Genomic DNA, 18,554 nt, shown 5'->3' with positions numbered 1-18,554 from the left:
TCACCAGACAGCACATATCCCGTTCGGTGGGCCTAAAGTTTGCCTTCCTCTTTCTACTTAAAAAAATTTCAGCCACCATGACAGCACGAGACAGTGCATTGCATTGTGGGATGCCATGTACAATTCAAAAGTTTATCCACTCCTTACCTGGGGGACAGCTCTCTTCCACTAATCCAACCGTAGTTTATCCGTTGGATAGTTATCCATTAGATAAGAATTCTAACCACAGGATAGCTCTTATCCAGTGGTTAATATTATCCGAGGTTCAAGCAACCGGGCACTGTTCTGACATTCGTCTTTTTTACATCCCGAGAGAAGGTGATGTTCCTTCCTGTTTCTACCGACAGAACCTACACTTGTGCAGTTGATTGAATCCTGCCATTATCTCAAAGCCATTGGTGTAACGTCCTTGGTCTTGGACAGTTAATACGACTCGTTCTCCATCCAAGGTACACTCCCTGTATGTAATTTTTGATGTCGAGATAAATTTGATGAATGAGCAAAACGCTTGTCACATACAAAACACGTGTAGGGCTTCACTCCCGTATGAACCTTTTCATGTGAATGCAAAGACGACGAGTAAGCAAATACCGCGCCACACACAGAGCACTTAAAAGGTTTCTCTCCCGTGTGGACTCTTTGATGTTGACGTAAACTTGCTGACTTGTTAAATGTCTTGCTGCATTGTGAACACTGGAAAGGTTTCTCTCCTGTGTGGATTTTATGATGTTCACGTAAACTTGCTGCCTTATTAAATGCCTTGCCGCATTGGGAACACTTGTAAGGTTTCTCTCCTGTGTGGATTATTTGATGTTGACGTAAATTCGATGACTGATTAAATCCCTTGCCGCATTGTGAACACTTGTAGGGTTTCTCTCCAGTGTGTATTCTTTGATGCACTTTCAAATGCTTGATATTGTTAAAATCCTTATTGCAAACGGAACACTTGAACGGCTTCTCTCCCGTGTGTAATTTCTTATGTACATGTAGAGATGAAGAAGACGCAAACGCCTTGCTGCACACAGGACAATTGTAAGGTTTCTCTCCCGTGTGGATTCTGTGATGTTCACGTAAATTCGCTGACTGTTTAAACGACTTGCCACATTGTGAACACTTGTAGGGTTTCTCTCCAGTGTGTATTCTTTGATGCACTTTCAACTGCTTCGTATGGGTAAAATCCTTCTTGCAAACAGGACACTTGAATGGCTTCTCTCCCGTGTGAATTTTTTTATGTTCTTTTAAATATGAAGCATATGCAAACGCCTTGTTGCACACAGGACAATTGTAAGGTTTCTCTCCTGTGTGTATTCTGTTATGTTGACGTAAGGTTCCTGACTGATAAAATGCCTTACCGCATTGTGAACACTTGTACGGCTTCACACCTGTGTGTATTCTTTGATGCATTTTCAATGACGGGTGATTGGTAAAATCCTTGTTGCAAATAGCACACTTGTATGGCTTCTTTTTCTCTCTGTTGTGAATCTTTTTGTGTGTATATAAAGATGATGAACGCGCAAAATCCTTGCTGCACACAGGACATTTATACGGCTTCTCTCCTGTGTGTTCTACTCGGTGACATTTCAAAGATGATAGCCAATAAAATTCCTTGCTGCACACTGTACACTTGTATGGCATCTCACGTTTGTGGACTTTTTGACATCTCTTTAAAAATGCTAACGAGCTAAATGATTTCCTGCAAACGGAACACTTAAAGGGCTTCTCCCCTGTGTGTAATTTTTTATGTGCATTTAGAGATGAAGAAGACGCAAATGCCTTGCTGCATACAGTACATTTGTAGGGTTTCTCTCCCGTGTGTATTCTTTGATGTATTTTCAATGGCGTGATATTGGTAAACTCCTTGTTGCAGACAGAACACTTGAATGGAATCTTCTTCTCTCGCGTGTGTATTTTTTGATGTCGATTTAAATATGATGACGAAGTGAATGCCTTGCTACACAGAGAACATTTATAAGGCTTCTCTCCTGCGTGTTTTCCTTTATGATAATTCAAAGATGATAACCAAGAAAATTCCTTGTTGCACACAGTACACTTGTATGGCATCTCACCTTTGTGTAATGTTTGACATCTCTTTAAATATATTAATGAGTTAAATGTTTTCTTACAAACAGAGCACTTGTGCGGCTTCTCCTTGCTTTCAGTTTTCTTGAACGCCGTAATACACTTGTTGTTCTTGGCTAGAACACTGCTATATTTGTTGACTTCCTCACAGGAACTCTGTGTCATTTTATGCTTGAAAGAAACTTCTGTGTCAAATAACTGGGAACTTGACTTGGAAGAAGAATCCAATTCCATTTGATTCTCTGCAAAAAGCAATTCAGAAAGGCATCAATAAATCACCTGTGCTGAAAAACATAAAATAACAAAAACAAGGAGAAAAAGACATAAAATGTCATAGCCCCCGTGGTTTTAGTAATTTTGCTGTATGGAGTTAAAGGCCGTCAATCGGCCATCTTTGGTCGGATTACAAAACAAAATCTTCTGCATATGTATAGAACCACCTTCAGAGGCCATTTTTCCATGCAGAGCAGGGGTTGGCCTTTTTCGGGCACCGTGGTCCCCCTTTTGAAACAATGTTTTACGGCTGGATGCCCTTCCTGCCACCAACCCTGTTAGTCGCCTCTTGCGACACACAGGGCTGTCAACCCCCCAGGCATTCATTCAGTGATCGACCGGGATTCGAACCCAGGATCCTTGGATCCCAAGCCGCACCCTAACCGCTAAGCCAACACCAGGCTCAGTTCTGCATATGTATACTCTCATGTATTGTCTTTGTGCCAACTTTGAACGAAATTGGTCCTTGAATGTCCGAGAAAGGGTTGGGGCACGCTCAAGTAACAAAATGGCTGCAAGTTGGTCATCTCGGAGCTGATCACCAAAAAAGGATGTGCATATGTAAGCCATCATTCATTGCCTGTATGCCAAGTTTGAACAAGATCGCTAAATGCATGTCCGAGAAATGGTTGAGGACGTGTTCAATATCAGGTTTTTCACAACTCAAATGGCCGCAAGTCAGCCATATTTGAACGCATCGCGAAACCAAATTATGTGAATATGTACACCACCAGTCAAAAGTTTAAGTACACTTTTAAGTGTTAAGTAAACCAGGAAAGTACCTAAACTTTTGACTGGTAGTGCATGCCATCATGTATTGTCCTTGTGCCAAATATGAAAAAAAAAAAAATTGGTCCATACATGTCCGAGATATGGTTGCGGACGGAGAAACAGACTGATGGATCGACAAGACCCAATCCAAAAGCCCCCATTTTGGACAAAGTTCAACGGGGGCTATATATGCATAATGTTTGCTTTCGATTAAAAATTGATCCTATCTGTACTCGTCTCTCACAAGGAAGAAGCTACCATGTTTTTCAGCCTCTAAGCTGATGTGAAGTACATGCCAAATTGGCTAATATTCCCATTTTTCTTTCCTTCATTCACAGATAAGTCGATTTGAAGTGCAAGACAAAGCTAGATCAACGACAATAGTGAGCAAAACTGCCAGGCAGAACAAGAGAGATGTTAATTCTTCCCTCACTCTCACAATACATCGCTGCCAATGGTATTTCCAGGGACATGAATACAAAAGAGCTATTTTGTGCATATTATTTGAATTCTTTTGTGGGATGACCTTTCAGATAAATTAGAAATTTAGGTCGTTTCTTAACATGTTTGTTATCATATAAGTCAGGTTCACTATGTCAATAAATTATATTTCGTTCAAAATCATGGTAGATTAGCAAACCTATACATTTTTGGAAAGGTTATAGCATAAGGAAACTAAAAATCAATGTTTACATTTGGAGAGATACCTGTATAGCGGCCATTTTGGATTTTCAAAATGGCCACTGTAAAATACATATTTTGTTCTATTTCTGCCTCTAATTACCCTACAACTTTTAAAAATATACTAAACCTATATTTTCAGGGACAAGGAATCCAATGAAAGTATCAAATTAGTGCTATGGGGAATGGTAAGACACGAATCAAAGGTTTTGAATTGCAAAATACTGTCTTTATATTCGCGATAAGTTGCATAATCAAATACATGTTATCATTTTGAACAGGCAGTTAATAACATCAAAATGTGTCACAATAATTCATATCACCAAACATACACAGGCAGTCAGCAAAATCATATATACACATGCAGTCAGTATAACTTCACATCTACACAGGCAGTCAATGACAAAATATACACAGGCAGTCAATGGCATCAATCATACACGATTACAGAATATGCCATTTAGAGTTCGTCATCACTGTCCTGTGTGTCGTATCCGACAATATAGTCCGCATCGTTTTCACAGTCCGTTCCACACAAGCAAAGGTCGGTCAAATTGATTGGCAAATCGAATTGGTCGATCGAATCGAATTCGATGAATCGAATCGATCGAATGGTCGAATGGTCGATCGAAGCGATTGGTCGAATGGTCAAATTGGTCGAATGGAATTGGTCGATTGGTCGAATTGGTCGGAATTGGCAAATGTAAACATTGATTTTCAGATTTTCCATGTAAAAACGTTTCCAAAAATGTATAGGTTTGCTAATCTACCATGATTTTGAACGACAAAACATAGTGAACCTGACTATATAGAGAGAGGTACAGAGTATTTAAAACAAGCATTCTGAGTATTGCGCTGCAATACATGTCCCCGACCGGCAGTCTGTCGTCCGGAAAACTATTGGGGAAATTACCAAAGTTCAAAGTGCCATAACTTTGTCAAAAATGATCGAAACGTCGTGAAGTTCGAACTTGATCTGTAACTTATCATGAGGAAACCATGTACCAAGTTTGAAATCATTAGCATAAAGAGTTTAGAAAAAAGGTCCGGAAAACTGTTCTTTGCGTGACGGACTGACAGACTGACAGACAGACGGAGGGACGGAGTGCAAACCTATAGTCCCTTCCGGTGTCCACCGGTAGGGGACAAACAAGCACACTTGTTGTCAATCACTGCTCACACTCGCGATTACATGGAGATTGAAAGAAGGAACACTTACCTCTCGAGGGACAATGCATGAGTTCAGGATCAACCTTCAGCTTTCCATCAACATCTGGAAAAACAAAGCAATCCCGTTGCATTTTGATGTCATCTCTATTATTAGGACTGCAAGTGAATATCCGACAGATTCGATCATAACCGTTGATGCGTGATCGTTTCCCACAAATATCTTGGATAAATATTGTGATGTTTCAATGTGATCAATGAAATGGGGTTACTAACAAGCTGGGTGTTTAAATTGTTATCTACGGCCTTTCAGCAAATCCAACAATGACAGAGAGAGAAGAGAGAGAGAGAGGGAGTGAGGGAGCGAACAAGCTTTGTACAATGTACTCGTCAATGGGACAAGCAGAATGTTGTTGTGGTTCAGACCTTTGTCTTGAAAGGAAGATTCATCAACAAATTCAGACTTCACCTTCACTTTCACTTCAACAATAAAACCTGAAACAAAAATATCTTATGAAAACTAAACAATGGCTTGACTGAATCAAAAGCCACGTTATAGTTATCTCAAAAAAAACCTTAAAAATGAATGAGAAATTACATATAACTCGAGAGGTGTTCATTGGAGCACAGGCCCATGCCCAGCAATGCTGGATATTATTATTAAGAGTTTCATTTTCAGAAATCTTGCTGAAACCGACAAACAGAATAAAATAGATGGGCCGACACACTAAAGGCTTATCCTGTATCTCCACAGAAACAATCATGATGTCAATTTTAAAAGGTCCAGTAACACCCTTCAATTACCTCTGCCACTGAAGGTGGACGCAAGTTGTGTTTTTACTCCTTTTTTGCCTGTCTTTGTGAGCAGGATATCTCAAAAGTTATGGACGGATTAGTGGATAGGTTGGGTGTGTGATGAGGACGAATTGATTGACAATATTTTGGTGAAGATCCGGATGTGGATACAGACACAATACGTTTTTTAAGTGATTCTTCACCATCGAGAGATTGGGTCAAAAACGATATCTCAAAAACCTTGGACGAAACTTGGTCGGGATGAAAGAGGGAGAATCCGAAACATGGGGATTTGGACAAAACTTAATGGATGAGTTGAGCAGGTCACAAGAACAAGCCTAGTTGCGGGGAGGGGGGGAGGCGGGGGGGTCGGGAAGGGGGTCGGGGGGAAACATTACACTGTGGCATCTGTGCCTTCCCCTTAAGAAGCCATACACCCCCACTTGCTTGCACTCGTTTTGGTTAATTTCCGCTCGCTTACGCTTTAGTCAGGTTCACTATGTTAACAAATATGATTTCGTTCAAAGATTTTGGGAGATTATCAAACCTGTACATTTTTGGAATATTCAGAGCATGAGGAATCCGAAAATCAATGTTGGCATTTGCACAGACACCTGCATGGCCGCCATTTTGGATTTTCAAAATGGCCGCCATAAAATACATATTTTGCGCGATCTCGGCTTCTAGTCAACCTAGAAACTTAATTAAATATGCTAATCCTATGTTTTCTGCGTCAAGGAATCCAATAAAGGCCTCAAAATAGTGCTCAGGATTATAGAAAAGCAACAAAGGTAATTGAAAACCATTGTCTTTATATTTGTGATATAACTGTATTACATAATACATGATATTGCAAGTCCTTTGAAGTTATAGGTATGGGTTTATAAAGCAAGAAAGCAGCCTTGTTAGTATCAGATTGAACAATAAGTCCTATGCACAGGATCTACTAGGTCTACACCGTTCAGGAATATGCTTTTACAGATCTTCATCACTGTCCTGAGTGTCATTTTCGTGAAGGTGTCTACGCAAATGCCAACATTAATTTTTGGATTCCTCATGCTCTGAATATTCCAAAAATGTATAGTTTTGCTAATCTCCAAAAATTGTGAACGAAAAAACATCGTGAAACTGACTACTTGCTCAATTCACTGGGGTCAGCCAAGTCCCACAGTGTACGTTTTTCCCCCTACTCACGTAGGGGTTCACAAAGGGATTAAATAGGGTTAGTCTCAACTCGGTAGGCATTTGAAGTTGTCTACTGAGCCCTAATTGATTAACTAAGCCTTTCGTCTACCTATATGGGAATAAAACATCATGATTTCTCATCTCGTTTATATATTATTAAAAGGGGGAAAAAAGAGGGGCAATACCCATGGCGCTCACCTGGTAGAATAAACAGGATACTACACTGGCTAAAAATATTTTAAACCAATTTCAATGGTTGCTAGAAAACATGGCAGCATGTAGAATCATACTGACATAATCATAAGACTTTTTAATGACTTTGTTCCATGATTTTTTAATGATTCGAAACGATTTTTTTTAATGCCATGAACAAACTTTGGTACATCACGGGTGATGAAGGTTGTGGTGAAGTTTGCTTGGAATTGCTTGTGTAGTTTCTGAGAAGAAAGCAAATACCTATTTTGAGGGGCAACTCCCCTCCCACCCCCCCCCCCCCCCCCCGTAGATCCCCAAAGGGCAGATTTTTTAAATGCCGTGAACAAACTTTGGCACATCACGGGTGGTGAAGGTTGTGGTCAATTTTCATCGAAATAGTGTGTGTAGTTTCAGAGGCAAAAGCAAATTCCTATTTTGAGGGGTCAAACCTGGATCCACTTTGACCCCCGATAGACCCCGACTTGTTTTTAATGCCGTGAACAAACTTTAGTCACAACACAACAAATATCATTCGTGCCAAGTTTGGTCACAATCCCTTCAAGAAGTTGCAAGTGATTACGGACGGACAGACGACGCACCATCGCATAAGCTCCGCTGAACTTTGTTCCAGGCCGGCTAAAAAGGTGTAAAAACACCTCAACCCCAAAAATCACCTTAAATCTTAGCTCTTAATCGTTAACGCTGAACTCCAGTGGCTGATTAACGCACGGGCATGCAGAGCATGCATCCAGGGCTCCGAACTCAATGAGGGTCCTAGGCAGAGGCGCCATAAGAGGCATGCAACCAATGGGGCCCCGAGATCATGAGAAATAAGAGATCACCGATCGTGGTTCAAAATCTTTCGAGATGAGACTGAGGGTGGGTCTCATTTTGCCGACAAAACATATCAACTTGTGAGTGATGAAAAACAGCACTAAACAAATGCTCCATGTCAGGGATAGAAAGCATCGTCACGTGATGAATAAATGATAAAAAGTTTCCCTGACGTTTATCGAGACAAGACTTTATCGAGACGAATTAGGGAGTGAGCTTAGTATTAGCAGAGAAAACAGGTTGAGTGGAATAATAACTACGTTTAATGTATACAAATGTAACAATAATCACACTAAAACTTTGTATAATTCCCAATGTAAATACAGTCACGTGAAAAAGTAAGTACACCCCATGTAAACTTTTGACTTTTTCAACATATTTCAACATACAGCTATTTGATCTTCATTTCAACAATATTGATAGATAAAGGTGATATAATATAATAAATATCATGAAACATTTACATTTTGTAGTCCATTGTATAATTTAAATAAACATAAATGCAAATTTCGCATGTGGAAAAAGTAAGTACACCCTTGGCTCTAATAGCTGGTATTGCCCCCTTTGGCAGAAACAACCTAAAGTAAGCGTTTCTTATAACTGTCCACCAGTCTCTGACATCGACTGGGAGAAATTTTTGCCCACTCCTCCATGTAGAATTATTTCAGCTGTGCGATGTTTGAGGGGTTTCTTGCATGCACAGCTCGTTTCAAATCCCACCACAACATCTCGATGGGATTTAGATCTGGGCTTTGACTTGGCCATTCCAGAACCCTCCTAGTCTTTCTTTTCAGCCTTCCTTGGTAGATTTACTGGTATGTTTAGGATCATTGTCATGTTGCAAGGTCCACCTTCGCTTGAGCTTCAACTTCAACTTTCCGACAGATGGCCTCACATTATCCTCAAGCACCCTCTGGTACAATGAAGAATTCATAGTGGATTCTATGATGGTGAGCTGCCCAGGCCCTGATGCAGCAAAGCTGCCCCAAACCATAATATTTCCACCACCATGCTTTACAGTTGGTATCAGGTTATTTTGCTGTCTTTGGTTTTCGCCAAACATGTCTTCTGGTACTGTGGCCAAATAGCTCTACCTTTGACTCATCTGTCCAGAGCACATTGTTCCAGAAGTGCTGGTCTTTGCCAAGGTGTTCATTGGCAAACTTTAGTCTTGCCCTGATGTTCTTCCTGGACAGCAAAGGTTTCCTCCTGGCACACCTCCCATGTAGATCAAATTTGTGCAGCCTCTTTCTAATGGTAGACTCGTGCACTTTGACATCAACAGTGGCAAGAGCTACCTGTAGGTCCCGTGATGACATTCTGGGGTTCTTCGAGACTTATTTCAGCATCTTGCGGTCTGCTCTTGGGCTGAACTTGCTGGGGCGGCCTGGCCTGAACAAGTTGGCAGTTGTTTGGAATCTTCTCCACTTGCAGATGATCTTCCGGACAGTCGAATGATTGATTTCAAATTGTTTGAGATCTTTTTAAATCCCTTCCCAGACTTGTAGGCATCTATAACCTTCTTTCTGAAGGCCTCAGAGAGCTCTTTTGATCTCGGCATGGTGACGCCACACACTTCAACAACAAAGAGCAAACCAAACTCAATGTCTGAGGTTTAAATAAGACAGGTTCCACTCAGAAAATAAGACACGATGTTCTAATCATTTGCACCTGAGCTGGTGCACCTGATTCTAATTTTAGGTATTTGAAGTAGTGATAAATGTAGGGGTGTACTTACTTTTTCCACATGCGAAATTTGCATTTATGTTTATTTAAATTATACAATTGACTCCAAAATGTAAATGTTTCATGATATTTGTTATATTATATCACCTTTATCTATCAATATTGTTGAAATGAAGATCAAATAGCTGTATGGTGAAATATGTTGAAAAAGTCAAAACTTTACACGGGGTGTACTTACTTTTTCACGTAACTGTACATATCAATATTGTTTAGCAAATCCACAATATCATTTATTGTACTATCATGAAACAACCCCTCATAAGTAAGTGCACTAACCCGTGAACACGATGGAACATTGCGGTTTTCACATCAGAGCACCTGTCCCAAGGATGAAACGAAACTACCCCAGCGGTGTTGAAAAGCGAAACATAACTCAACTAGAACAGCACTCAGTAGAGAGCATACCTCTGCCAGGTGAAGAGTTTACGTCTTGTATCCCACTGATAGACCAGATCTTCATGCGGACCTAAACCAACATCTAATAATTTCTCCTTGTCAATTACCCAAATCATAACTCGTCCACTACTTTTTGAAATATTGTGCTGTATATCATTTTTGGCCCTTTCACTCAATGGTGAAAAATCATTTCCAAAATTTTAAAATTCTCGTATCCGGATTTGAATCTTCACCAAAATCAAATAGATTCGTCCTTGTTACACCCCCAACCCGTGCACCAAGTTTCGTCCGAATCCATCAATAACTGAGATATCCTGTTCACAAACAGACAGGGGTGAAAACATAACCTCCATCCACCTTCGTTTGTGTTGGTAACAACAGGTGAAAAGGGTTGAAAATCACCTGAAATTAACTTTTTTCATGACACAAGCAGCAGAACCAGAAAGCTGCGTCTGGCTCATGTGGGACGTGTTCAGTTACCAATCGGCTTGCTATCGCTTGCCAAGCCAGCCAGGCGGGAGTAATGCATTCACTCGTGTCCGTGTGTGTGTGTGTGTGTGTGTGTTCGTGTGTTTGTGAACAAGATATCTGGAAAAGTTCTGAACGGATTTGGATGAAAGTTGGTGGGATGATTGCCCTTGGGATAAGGAAGAACTGATTATTTTTTGGTGAAGCTCAGGATATTATTCCCGATCCAGGAATTTTTTGAAGGATTTTTTTACCATTGGGAGATAGGGCTCATTTTTTTTTTACATTATCTTCTATATATTCTATATTTAACATTGTGATATGAAAATAGTTTTCAAATTTGTTGTAAATGTAGTTTAAACTCGTGGTTATGCGTTAGAGCAGTGTATTTTGTTAGCAGCATTGACTTCAATGTTCATGTTTTTTTTTCCTAATAAAGACATATTCTGTCATTTTAAAACCACCAAAGTGTGTATTAGGTTTCCCAGTTTCATAAAATGTATTGTTTGATATGTATAATGCTTTAAAACTGTTTTATTTTTTTATTTTTTTTTACCTCAGAAGAGATATCAACATTTAGCTCAGCGAATGTCATTCGTGGTGTCAGTATTTGATGAACTCATAAAGACTTAGTTCCAGATTTGTCAATGGCTGAGGTATATTAACAAACGAATAAAACAGATTTGGCAAAATTCGAACTTTAAAAAAAAAAAATCGCATATTCACCCAGGGTTGTGATAGGCTGAAGAAGAAGAAACCTCGCATGGGCGTCCCAGACCAAAAAATAGTTCTGGCTCTGCGATTTTCAGGTTTATTTATCTATATACCAGTTCAACACTGCATTCAACATTTAACCCGCAGCATTTAACCCCTGACTATCTCTTCTCCTTCTCCTTCTCCTTCCTTTTGCTTTGATTATTTACCTATTGATTTTTGTCTTTTTGCACTTGTTTTTTGTACTCTGTCAAAGCGCCTTTGGGCTTCTTGAAAAGCGCTACATAAAATAAATGTATTATTATTATTATTATTATATATCTACATATCTGGGCAGTGTCTTGTTGTCACTGAACTACTCCCTGAAACTTTTATTTCCGTGGTTGTGAAGTGTGGTGGTGGTGAGGGTGGTGGTCACGTGGTGGTGAGGTATTTTGCATTATGTGGTGGTGAGGTGTAAAATGACATGGTCATTTTACGTGGCTGTGAGGTGTTTTTAATTTCGTGTTTCGTGGCTGTGAAGAGTTTTTCATTTTGTGTTTTGTGGCTGTGAAATGTTTTAAATTTTGTGTTTCGTGGCTGTGAGGTGTTTTTAATTTTGTGTTTCGTGGCTGTGAGGTGTTTTTCATTTTGTGTTTTGTGGCTGTGAAGTGTTTTAAATTTTGTGTTTCGTGGCTGTGAGGTGTTTTTAATTTTGTGTTTTGTGGCTGTGAGGTGTTTTTAATTTTGTGTTTCGTGGCTGTGAGGTGTTTTTAATTTCGTGTTTTGTGGCTGTGAAGAGTTTTTAATTTTGTGTTTCGTGGCTGTGAAGAGTTTTTCATTTTGTGTTTTGTGGCTGTGAAGTGTTTTTAATTTCGTGTTTTGTGGCTGTGAGGTGTTTTTAATTTCGTGTTTTGTGGCTGTGAAGAGTTTTTCATTTTGTGTTTTGTGGCTGTGAAGAGTTTTTCATTTTGTGTTTTGTGGCTGTGAAGTGTTTTTAATTTCGTGTTTTGTGGCTGTGAGGTGTTTTTAATTTCGTGTTTTGTGGCTGTGAGGTGTTTTTAATTTCGTGTTTTGTGGCTGTGAAGAGTTTTTCATTTTGTGTTTTGTGGCTGTGAAGAGTTTTTCATTTTGTGTTTTGTGGCTGTGAAGTGTTTTTAATTTCGTGTTTTGTGGCTGTGAAGAGTTTTTCATTTTGTGTTTTGTGGCTGTGAAGTGTTTTTAATTTCGTGTTTTGTGGCTGTGAAGAGTTTTTCATTTTGTGTTTCGTGGCTGTGAGGTGTTTTTAATTTCGTGTTTCGTGGCTGTGAAGAGTTTTTCATTTTGTGTTTTGTGGCTGTGAGGTGTTTTTAATTTTGTGTTTCGTGGCTGTGAAGAGTTTTTCATTTTGTGTTTTGTGGCTGTGAAGATTTTCATTTTGTGTTTCGTGGCTGTGAGGTGTTTTTAATTTCGTGTTTTGTGGCTGTGAAGTTTTTCATTTTGTGTTTTGTGGCTGTGAAGAGTTTTTCATTTTGTGTTTTGTGGCTGTGAAGTGTTTTTAATTTCGTGTTTTGTGGCTGTGAAGTGTTTTTAATTTCGTGTTTTGTGGCTGTGAAGAGTTTTTAATTTTGTGTTTTGTGGCTGTGAAGTGTTTTTAATTTCGTGTTTTGTGGCTGTGAAGTTTTTCATTTTGTGTTTTGTGGCTGTGAAGAGTTTTTCATTTTGTGTTTTGTGGCTGTGAAGAGTTTTTCATTTTGTGTTTTGTGGCTGTGAAGTGTTTTTAATTTCGTGTTTTGTGGCTGTGAAGTGTTTTTAATTTCGTGTTTCGTGGCTGTGAAGAGTTTTTAATTTCGTGTTTCGTGGCTGTGAGGTGTTTTTAATTTCGTGTTTCATGGCTGTGAGGTGTTTTTAATTTCGTGTTTCGTGGCTGTGAGGTGTTTTTAATTTCGTGTTTCGTGGCTGTGAAGAGTTTTTCATTTCGTGTTTTGTGGCTGTGAAGTGTTTTTCATTTTGTGTTTCGTGGCTGTGAGGTGTTTTTAATTTCGTGTTTCGTGGCTGTGAAGAGTTTTTAATTTCGTGTTTCGTGGCTGTGAAGAGTTTTTCATTTTGTGTTTTGTGGCTGTGAAGTGTTTTTAATTTCGTGTTTCGTGGCTGTGAAGAGTTTTTCATTTTGTGTTTTGTGGCTGTGAAGTGTTTTTAATTTCGTGTTTTGTGGCTGTGAAGATTTTCATTTTGTGTTTTGTGGCTGTGAAGTGTTTTTAATTTCGTGTTTTGTGGCTGTGAAGATTTTCATTTTGTGTTTTGTGGCTGTGAAGTGTTTTTCATTTTGTGTTTTGTGGCTGTGAAGAGTTTTTCATTTCGTGTTTTGTGGCTGTGAAGATTTTCATTTTGTGTTTTGTGGCTGTGAAGTGTTTTTCATTTTGTGTTTTGTGGCTGTGAAGTGTTTTTAATTTCGTGTTTTGTGGCTGTGAAGATTTTCATTTTGTGTTTTGTGGCTGTGAAGTGTTTTTCATTTTGTGTTTTGTGGCTGTGAAGAGTTTTTCATTTTGTGTTTTGTGGCTGTGAGGTGTTTTTAATTTCGTGTTTCGTGGCTGTGAAGAGTTTTTAATTTCGTGTTTCGTGGCTGTGAAGAGTTTTTCATTTTGTGTTTTGTGGCTGTGAAGTGTTTTTAATTTCGTGTTTCGTGGCTGTGAAGAGTTTTTCATTTTGTGTTTTGTGGCTGTGAAGTGTTTTTAATTTCGTGTTTTGTGGCTGTGAAGATTTTCATTTTGTGTTTTGTGGCTGTGAAGTGTTTTTAATTTCGTGTTTTGTGGCTGTGAAGAGTTTTTCATTTTGTGTTTTGTGGCTGTGAGGTGTTTTTAATTTCGTGTTTCGTGGCTGTGAAGAGTTTTTCATTTTGTGTTTTGTGGCTGTGAAGAGTTTTTCATTTCGTGTTTCGTGGCTGTGAAGAGTTTTTCATTTTGTGTTTTGTGGCTGTGAAGTGTTTTAAATTTTGTGTTTCGTGGCTGTGAGGTGTTTTTAATTTTGTGTTTCGTGGCTGTGAGGTGTTTTTAATTTCGTGTTTTGTGGCTGTGAGGTGTTTTTCATTTCGTGTTTCGTGGCTGTGAAGAGTTTTTCATTTTGTGTTTTGTGGCTGTGAAGTGTTTTAAATTTTGTGTTTCGTGGCTGTGAGGTGTTTTTAATTTTGTGTTTCGTGGCTGTGAGGTGTTTTTAATTTCGTGTTTTGTGGCTGTGAGGTGTTTTTAATTTCGTGTTTTGTGGCTGTGAAGAGTTTTTCATTTTGTGTTTTGTGGCTGTGAAGAATTTTTCATTTTGTGTTTTGTGGCTGTGAGGTGTTTTTAATTTTGTGTTTTGTGGCTGTGAGGTGTTTTTAATTTCGTGTTTTGTGGCTGTGAGGTGTTTTTAATTTCGTGTTTTGTGGCTGTGAAGAGTTTTTCATTTTGTGTTTTGTGGCTGTGAAGAGTTTTTCATTTTGTGTTTTGTGGCTGTGAAGTGTTTTAAATTTTGTGTTTTGTGGCTGTGAGGTGTTTTTAATTTCGTGTTTTGTGGCTGTGAGGTGTTTTTAATTTTGTGTTTTGTGGCTGTGAAGAGTTTTTCATTTTGTGTTTCGTGGCTGTGAGGTGTTTTTCATTTTGTGTTTTGTGGCTGTGAGGTGTTTTTAATTTTGTGTTTTGTGGCTGTGAGGTGTTTTTCATTTTGTGTTTTGTGGCTGTGAGGTGTTTTTCATTTTGTGTTTTGTGGCTGTGAGGTGTTTTTAATTTTGTGTTTTGTGGCTGTGAGGTGTTTTTCATTTTGTGTTTCGTGGCTGTGAGGTGTTTTTAATTTCGTGTTTTGTGGCTGTGAAGAGTTTTTCATTTTGTGTTTTGTGGCTGTGAGGTGTTTTTCATTTTGTGTTTTGTGGCTGTGAGGTGTTTTTAATTTCGTGTTTTGTGGCTGTGAAGTGTTTTTAATTTCGTGTTTCGTGGCTGTGAAGAGTTTTTAATTTCGTGTTTCGTGGCTGTGAGGTGTTTTTAATTTCGTGTTTCATGGCTGTGAGGTGTTTTTAATTTCGTGTTTCGTGGCTGTGAGGTGTTTTTAATTTCGTGTTTCGTGGCTGTGAAGAGTTTTTCATTTTGTGTTTTGTGGCTGTGAAGTGTTTTTCATTTTGTGTTTTGTGGCTGTGAAGTGTTTTTCATTTTGTGTTTCGTGGCTGTGAGGTGTTTTTAATTTCGTGTTTCGTGGCTGTGAAGAGTTTTTAATTTCGTGTTTCGTGGCTGTGAAGAGTTTTTCATTTTGTGTTTTGTGGCTGTGAAGTGTTTTTAATTTCGTGTTTCGTGGCTGTGAAGAGTTTTTCATTTTGTGTTTTGTGGCTGTGAAGTGTTTTTAATTTCGTGTTTTGTGGCTGTGAAGATTTTCATTTTGTGTTTTGTGGCTGTGAAGTGTTTTTAATTTCGTGTTTTGTGGCTGTGAAGATTTTCATTTTGTGTTTTGTGGCTGTGAAGTGTTTTTCATTTTGTGTTTTGTGGCTGTGAAGAGTTTTTCATTTCGTGTTTTGTGGCTGTGAAGATTTTCATTTTGTGTTTTGTGGCTGTGAAGTGTTTTTCATTTTGTGTTTTGTGGCTGTGAAGTGTTTTTAATTTCGTGTTTTGTGGCTGTGAAGATTTTCATTTTGTGTTTTGTGGCTGTGAAGTGTTTTTCATTTTGTGTTTTGTGGCTGTGAAGAGTTTTTCATTTTGTGTTTTGTGGCTGTGAGGTGTTTTTAATTTCGTGTTTCGTGGCTGTGAAGAGTTTTTAATTTCGTGTTTCGTGGCTGTGAAGAGTTTTTCATTTTGTGTTTTGTGGCTGTGAAGTGTTTTTAATTTCGTGTTTCGTGGCTGTGAAGAGTTTTTCATTTTGTGTTTTGTGGCTGTGAAGTGTTTTTAATTTCGTGTTTTGTGGCTGTGAAGATTTTCATTTTGTGTTTTGTGGCTGTGAAGTGTTTTTAATTTCGTGTTTTGTGGCTGTGAAGAGTTTTTCATTTTGTGTTTTGTGGCTGTGAGGTGTTTTTAATTTCGTGTTTCGTGGCTGTGAAGAGTTTTTCATTTTGTGTTTTGTGGCTGTGAAGAGTTTTTCATTTCGTGTTTCGTGGCTGTGAAGAGTTTTTCATTTTGTGTTTTGTGGCTGTGAAGTGTTTTAAATTTTGTGTTTCGTGGCTGTGAGGTGTTTTTAATTTTGTGTTTCGTGGCTGTGAGGTGTTTTTAATTTCGTGTTTTGTGGCTGTGAGGTGTTTTTCATTTCGTGTTTCGTGGCTGTGAAGAGTTTTTCATTTTGTGTTTTGTGGCTGTGAAGAGTTTTTCATTTTGTGTTTTGTGGCTGTGAAGTGTTTTAAATTTTGTGTTTCGTGGCTGTGAGGTGTTTTTAATTTTGTGTTTTGTGGCTGTGAGGTGTTTTTAATTTTGTGTTTTGTGGCTGTGAGGTGTTTTTCATTTCGTGTTTCGTGGCTGTGAAGAGTTTTTCATTTCGTGTTTCGTGGCTGTGAAGAGTTTTTCATTTTGTGTTTTGTGGCTGTGAAGTGTTTTAAATTTTGTGTTTCGTGGCTGTGAGGTGTTTTTAATTTTGTGTTTTGTGGCTGTGAGGTGTTTTTAATTTTGTGTTTTGTGGCTGTGAAGTGTTTTAAATTTTGTGTTTCGTGGCTGTGAGGTGTTTTTAATTTTGTGTTTTGTGGCTGTGAGGTGTTTTTAATTTCGTGTTTTGTGGCTGTGAAGTGTTTTAAATTTTGTGTTTCGTGGCTGTGAGGTGTTTTTAATTTTGTGTTTTGTGGCTGTGAGGTGTTTTTAATTTCGTGTTTTGTGGCTGTGAGGTGTTTTTAATTTCGTGTTTTGTGGCTGTGAAGAGTTTTTCATTTTGTGTTTTGTGGCTGTGAAGAATTTTTCATTTTGTGTTTTGTGGCTGTGAGGTGTTTTTAATTTTGTGTTTTGTGGCTGTGAAGTGTTTTTAATTTCGTGTTTTGTGGCTGTGAGGTGTTTTTAATTTCGTGTTTTGTGGCTGTGAAGAGTTTTTCATTTTGTGTTTTGTGGCTGTGAAGAGTTTTTCATTTTGTGTTTTGTGGCTGTGAAGTGTTTTAAATTTTGTGTTTTGTGGCTGTGAGGTGTTTTTAATTTCGTGTTTTGTGGCTGTGAGGTGTTTTTCATTTTGTGTTTTGTGGCTGTGAGGTGTTTTTAATTTTGTGTTTCGTGGCTGTGAGGTGTTTTTAATTTCGTGTTTTGTGGCTGTGAGGTGTTTTTCATTTTGTGTTTCGTGGCTGTGAGGTGTTTTTAATTTTGTGTTTTGTGGCTGTGAGGTGTTTTTCATTTTGTGTTTTGTGGCTGTGAAGTGTTTTTAATTTTGTGTTTCGTGGCTGTGAGGTGTTTTTAATTTCGTGTTTTGTGGCTGTGAGGTGTTTTTCATTTTGTGTTTTGTGGCTGTGAGGTGTTTTTCATTTTGTGTTTCGTGGCTGTGAGGTGTTTTTAATTTCGTGTTTTGTGGCTGTGAGGTGTTTTTCATTTTGTGTTTTGTGGCTGTGAGGTGTTTTTCATTTTGTGTTTTGTGGCTGTGAGGTGTTTTTCATTTTGTGTTTCGTGGCTGTGAGGTGTTTTTAATTTTGTGTTTTGTGGCTGTGAGGTGTTTTTCATTTTGTGTTTCGTGGCTGTGAGGTGTTTTTAATTTCGTGTTTTGTGGCTGTGAGGTGTTTTTCATTTTGTGTTTCGTGGCTGTGAGGTGTTTTTAATTTTGTGTTTTGTGGCTGTGAGGTGTTTTTCATTTTGTGTTTTGTGGCTGTGAGGTGTTTTTAATTTTGTGTTTTGTGGCTGTGAGGTGTTTTTCATTTTGTGTTTCGTGGCTGTGAGGTGTTTTTCATTTTGTGTTTCGTGGCTGTGAGGTGTTTTTAATTTCGTGTTTTGTGGCTGTGAGGTGTTTTTAATTTTGTGTTTTGTGGCTGTGAGGTGTTTTTAATTTTGTGTTTTGTGGCTGTGAGGTGTTTTTCATTTTGTGTTTCGTGGCTGTGAGGTGTTTTTAATTTCGTGTTTTGTGGCTGTGAGGTGTTTTTCATTTTGTGTTTCGTGGCTGTGAGGTGTTTTTAATTTCGTGTTTTGTGGCTGTGAGGTGTTTTTAATTTCGTGTTTTGTGGCTGTGAGGTGTTTTTAATTTCGTGTTTTGTGGCTGTGAGGTGTTTTTAATTTCGTGGATGTGAGGTGTTTTGTATATATATATTTGTGCAGTGTTTGTCTTGTGTTATCTTGTCTTGTGTTGTCACTGAACTACTCCCTCAAACTTTTGTGGAATCGTACTATTCCAAC

General features: G+C 38.5%; 1 protein-coding gene across 1 annotated transcript in view; it reads right to left on the bottom strand.

Annotated features, from left to right (window-relative positions):
• The window catches only part of LOC137427486 (uncharacterized), an 84,647-nt gene that overhangs the window by 57,946 nt on the left and 8,147 nt on the right, over positions 1-18,554 (bottom strand). The window contains exons 3-5 of the mRNA XM_068117017.2: positions 5,398-5,466; positions 5,024-5,077; positions 427-2,321 (exon numbers count right to left, since the gene is read on the bottom strand). Of these exons, the coding sequence (XP_067973118.2) occupies positions 427-2,321; positions 5,024-5,077; positions 5,398-5,466 (2,018 nt within the window). The remainder of the gene's footprint in view (positions 1-426; positions 2,322-5,023; positions 5,078-5,397; positions 5,467-18,554) is intronic.

This window comes from Myxine glutinosa, chromosome 5, assembly GCF_964187855.1.
Source record: "Myxine glutinosa chromosome 5, kmMyxGlut1.1, whole genome shotgun sequence".
Lineage (NCBI taxonomy): Eukaryota > Metazoa > Chordata > Myxini > Myxiniformes > Myxinidae > Myxine > Myxine glutinosa.
This window is presented reverse-complemented; position numbering and strand designations above follow the sequence as displayed.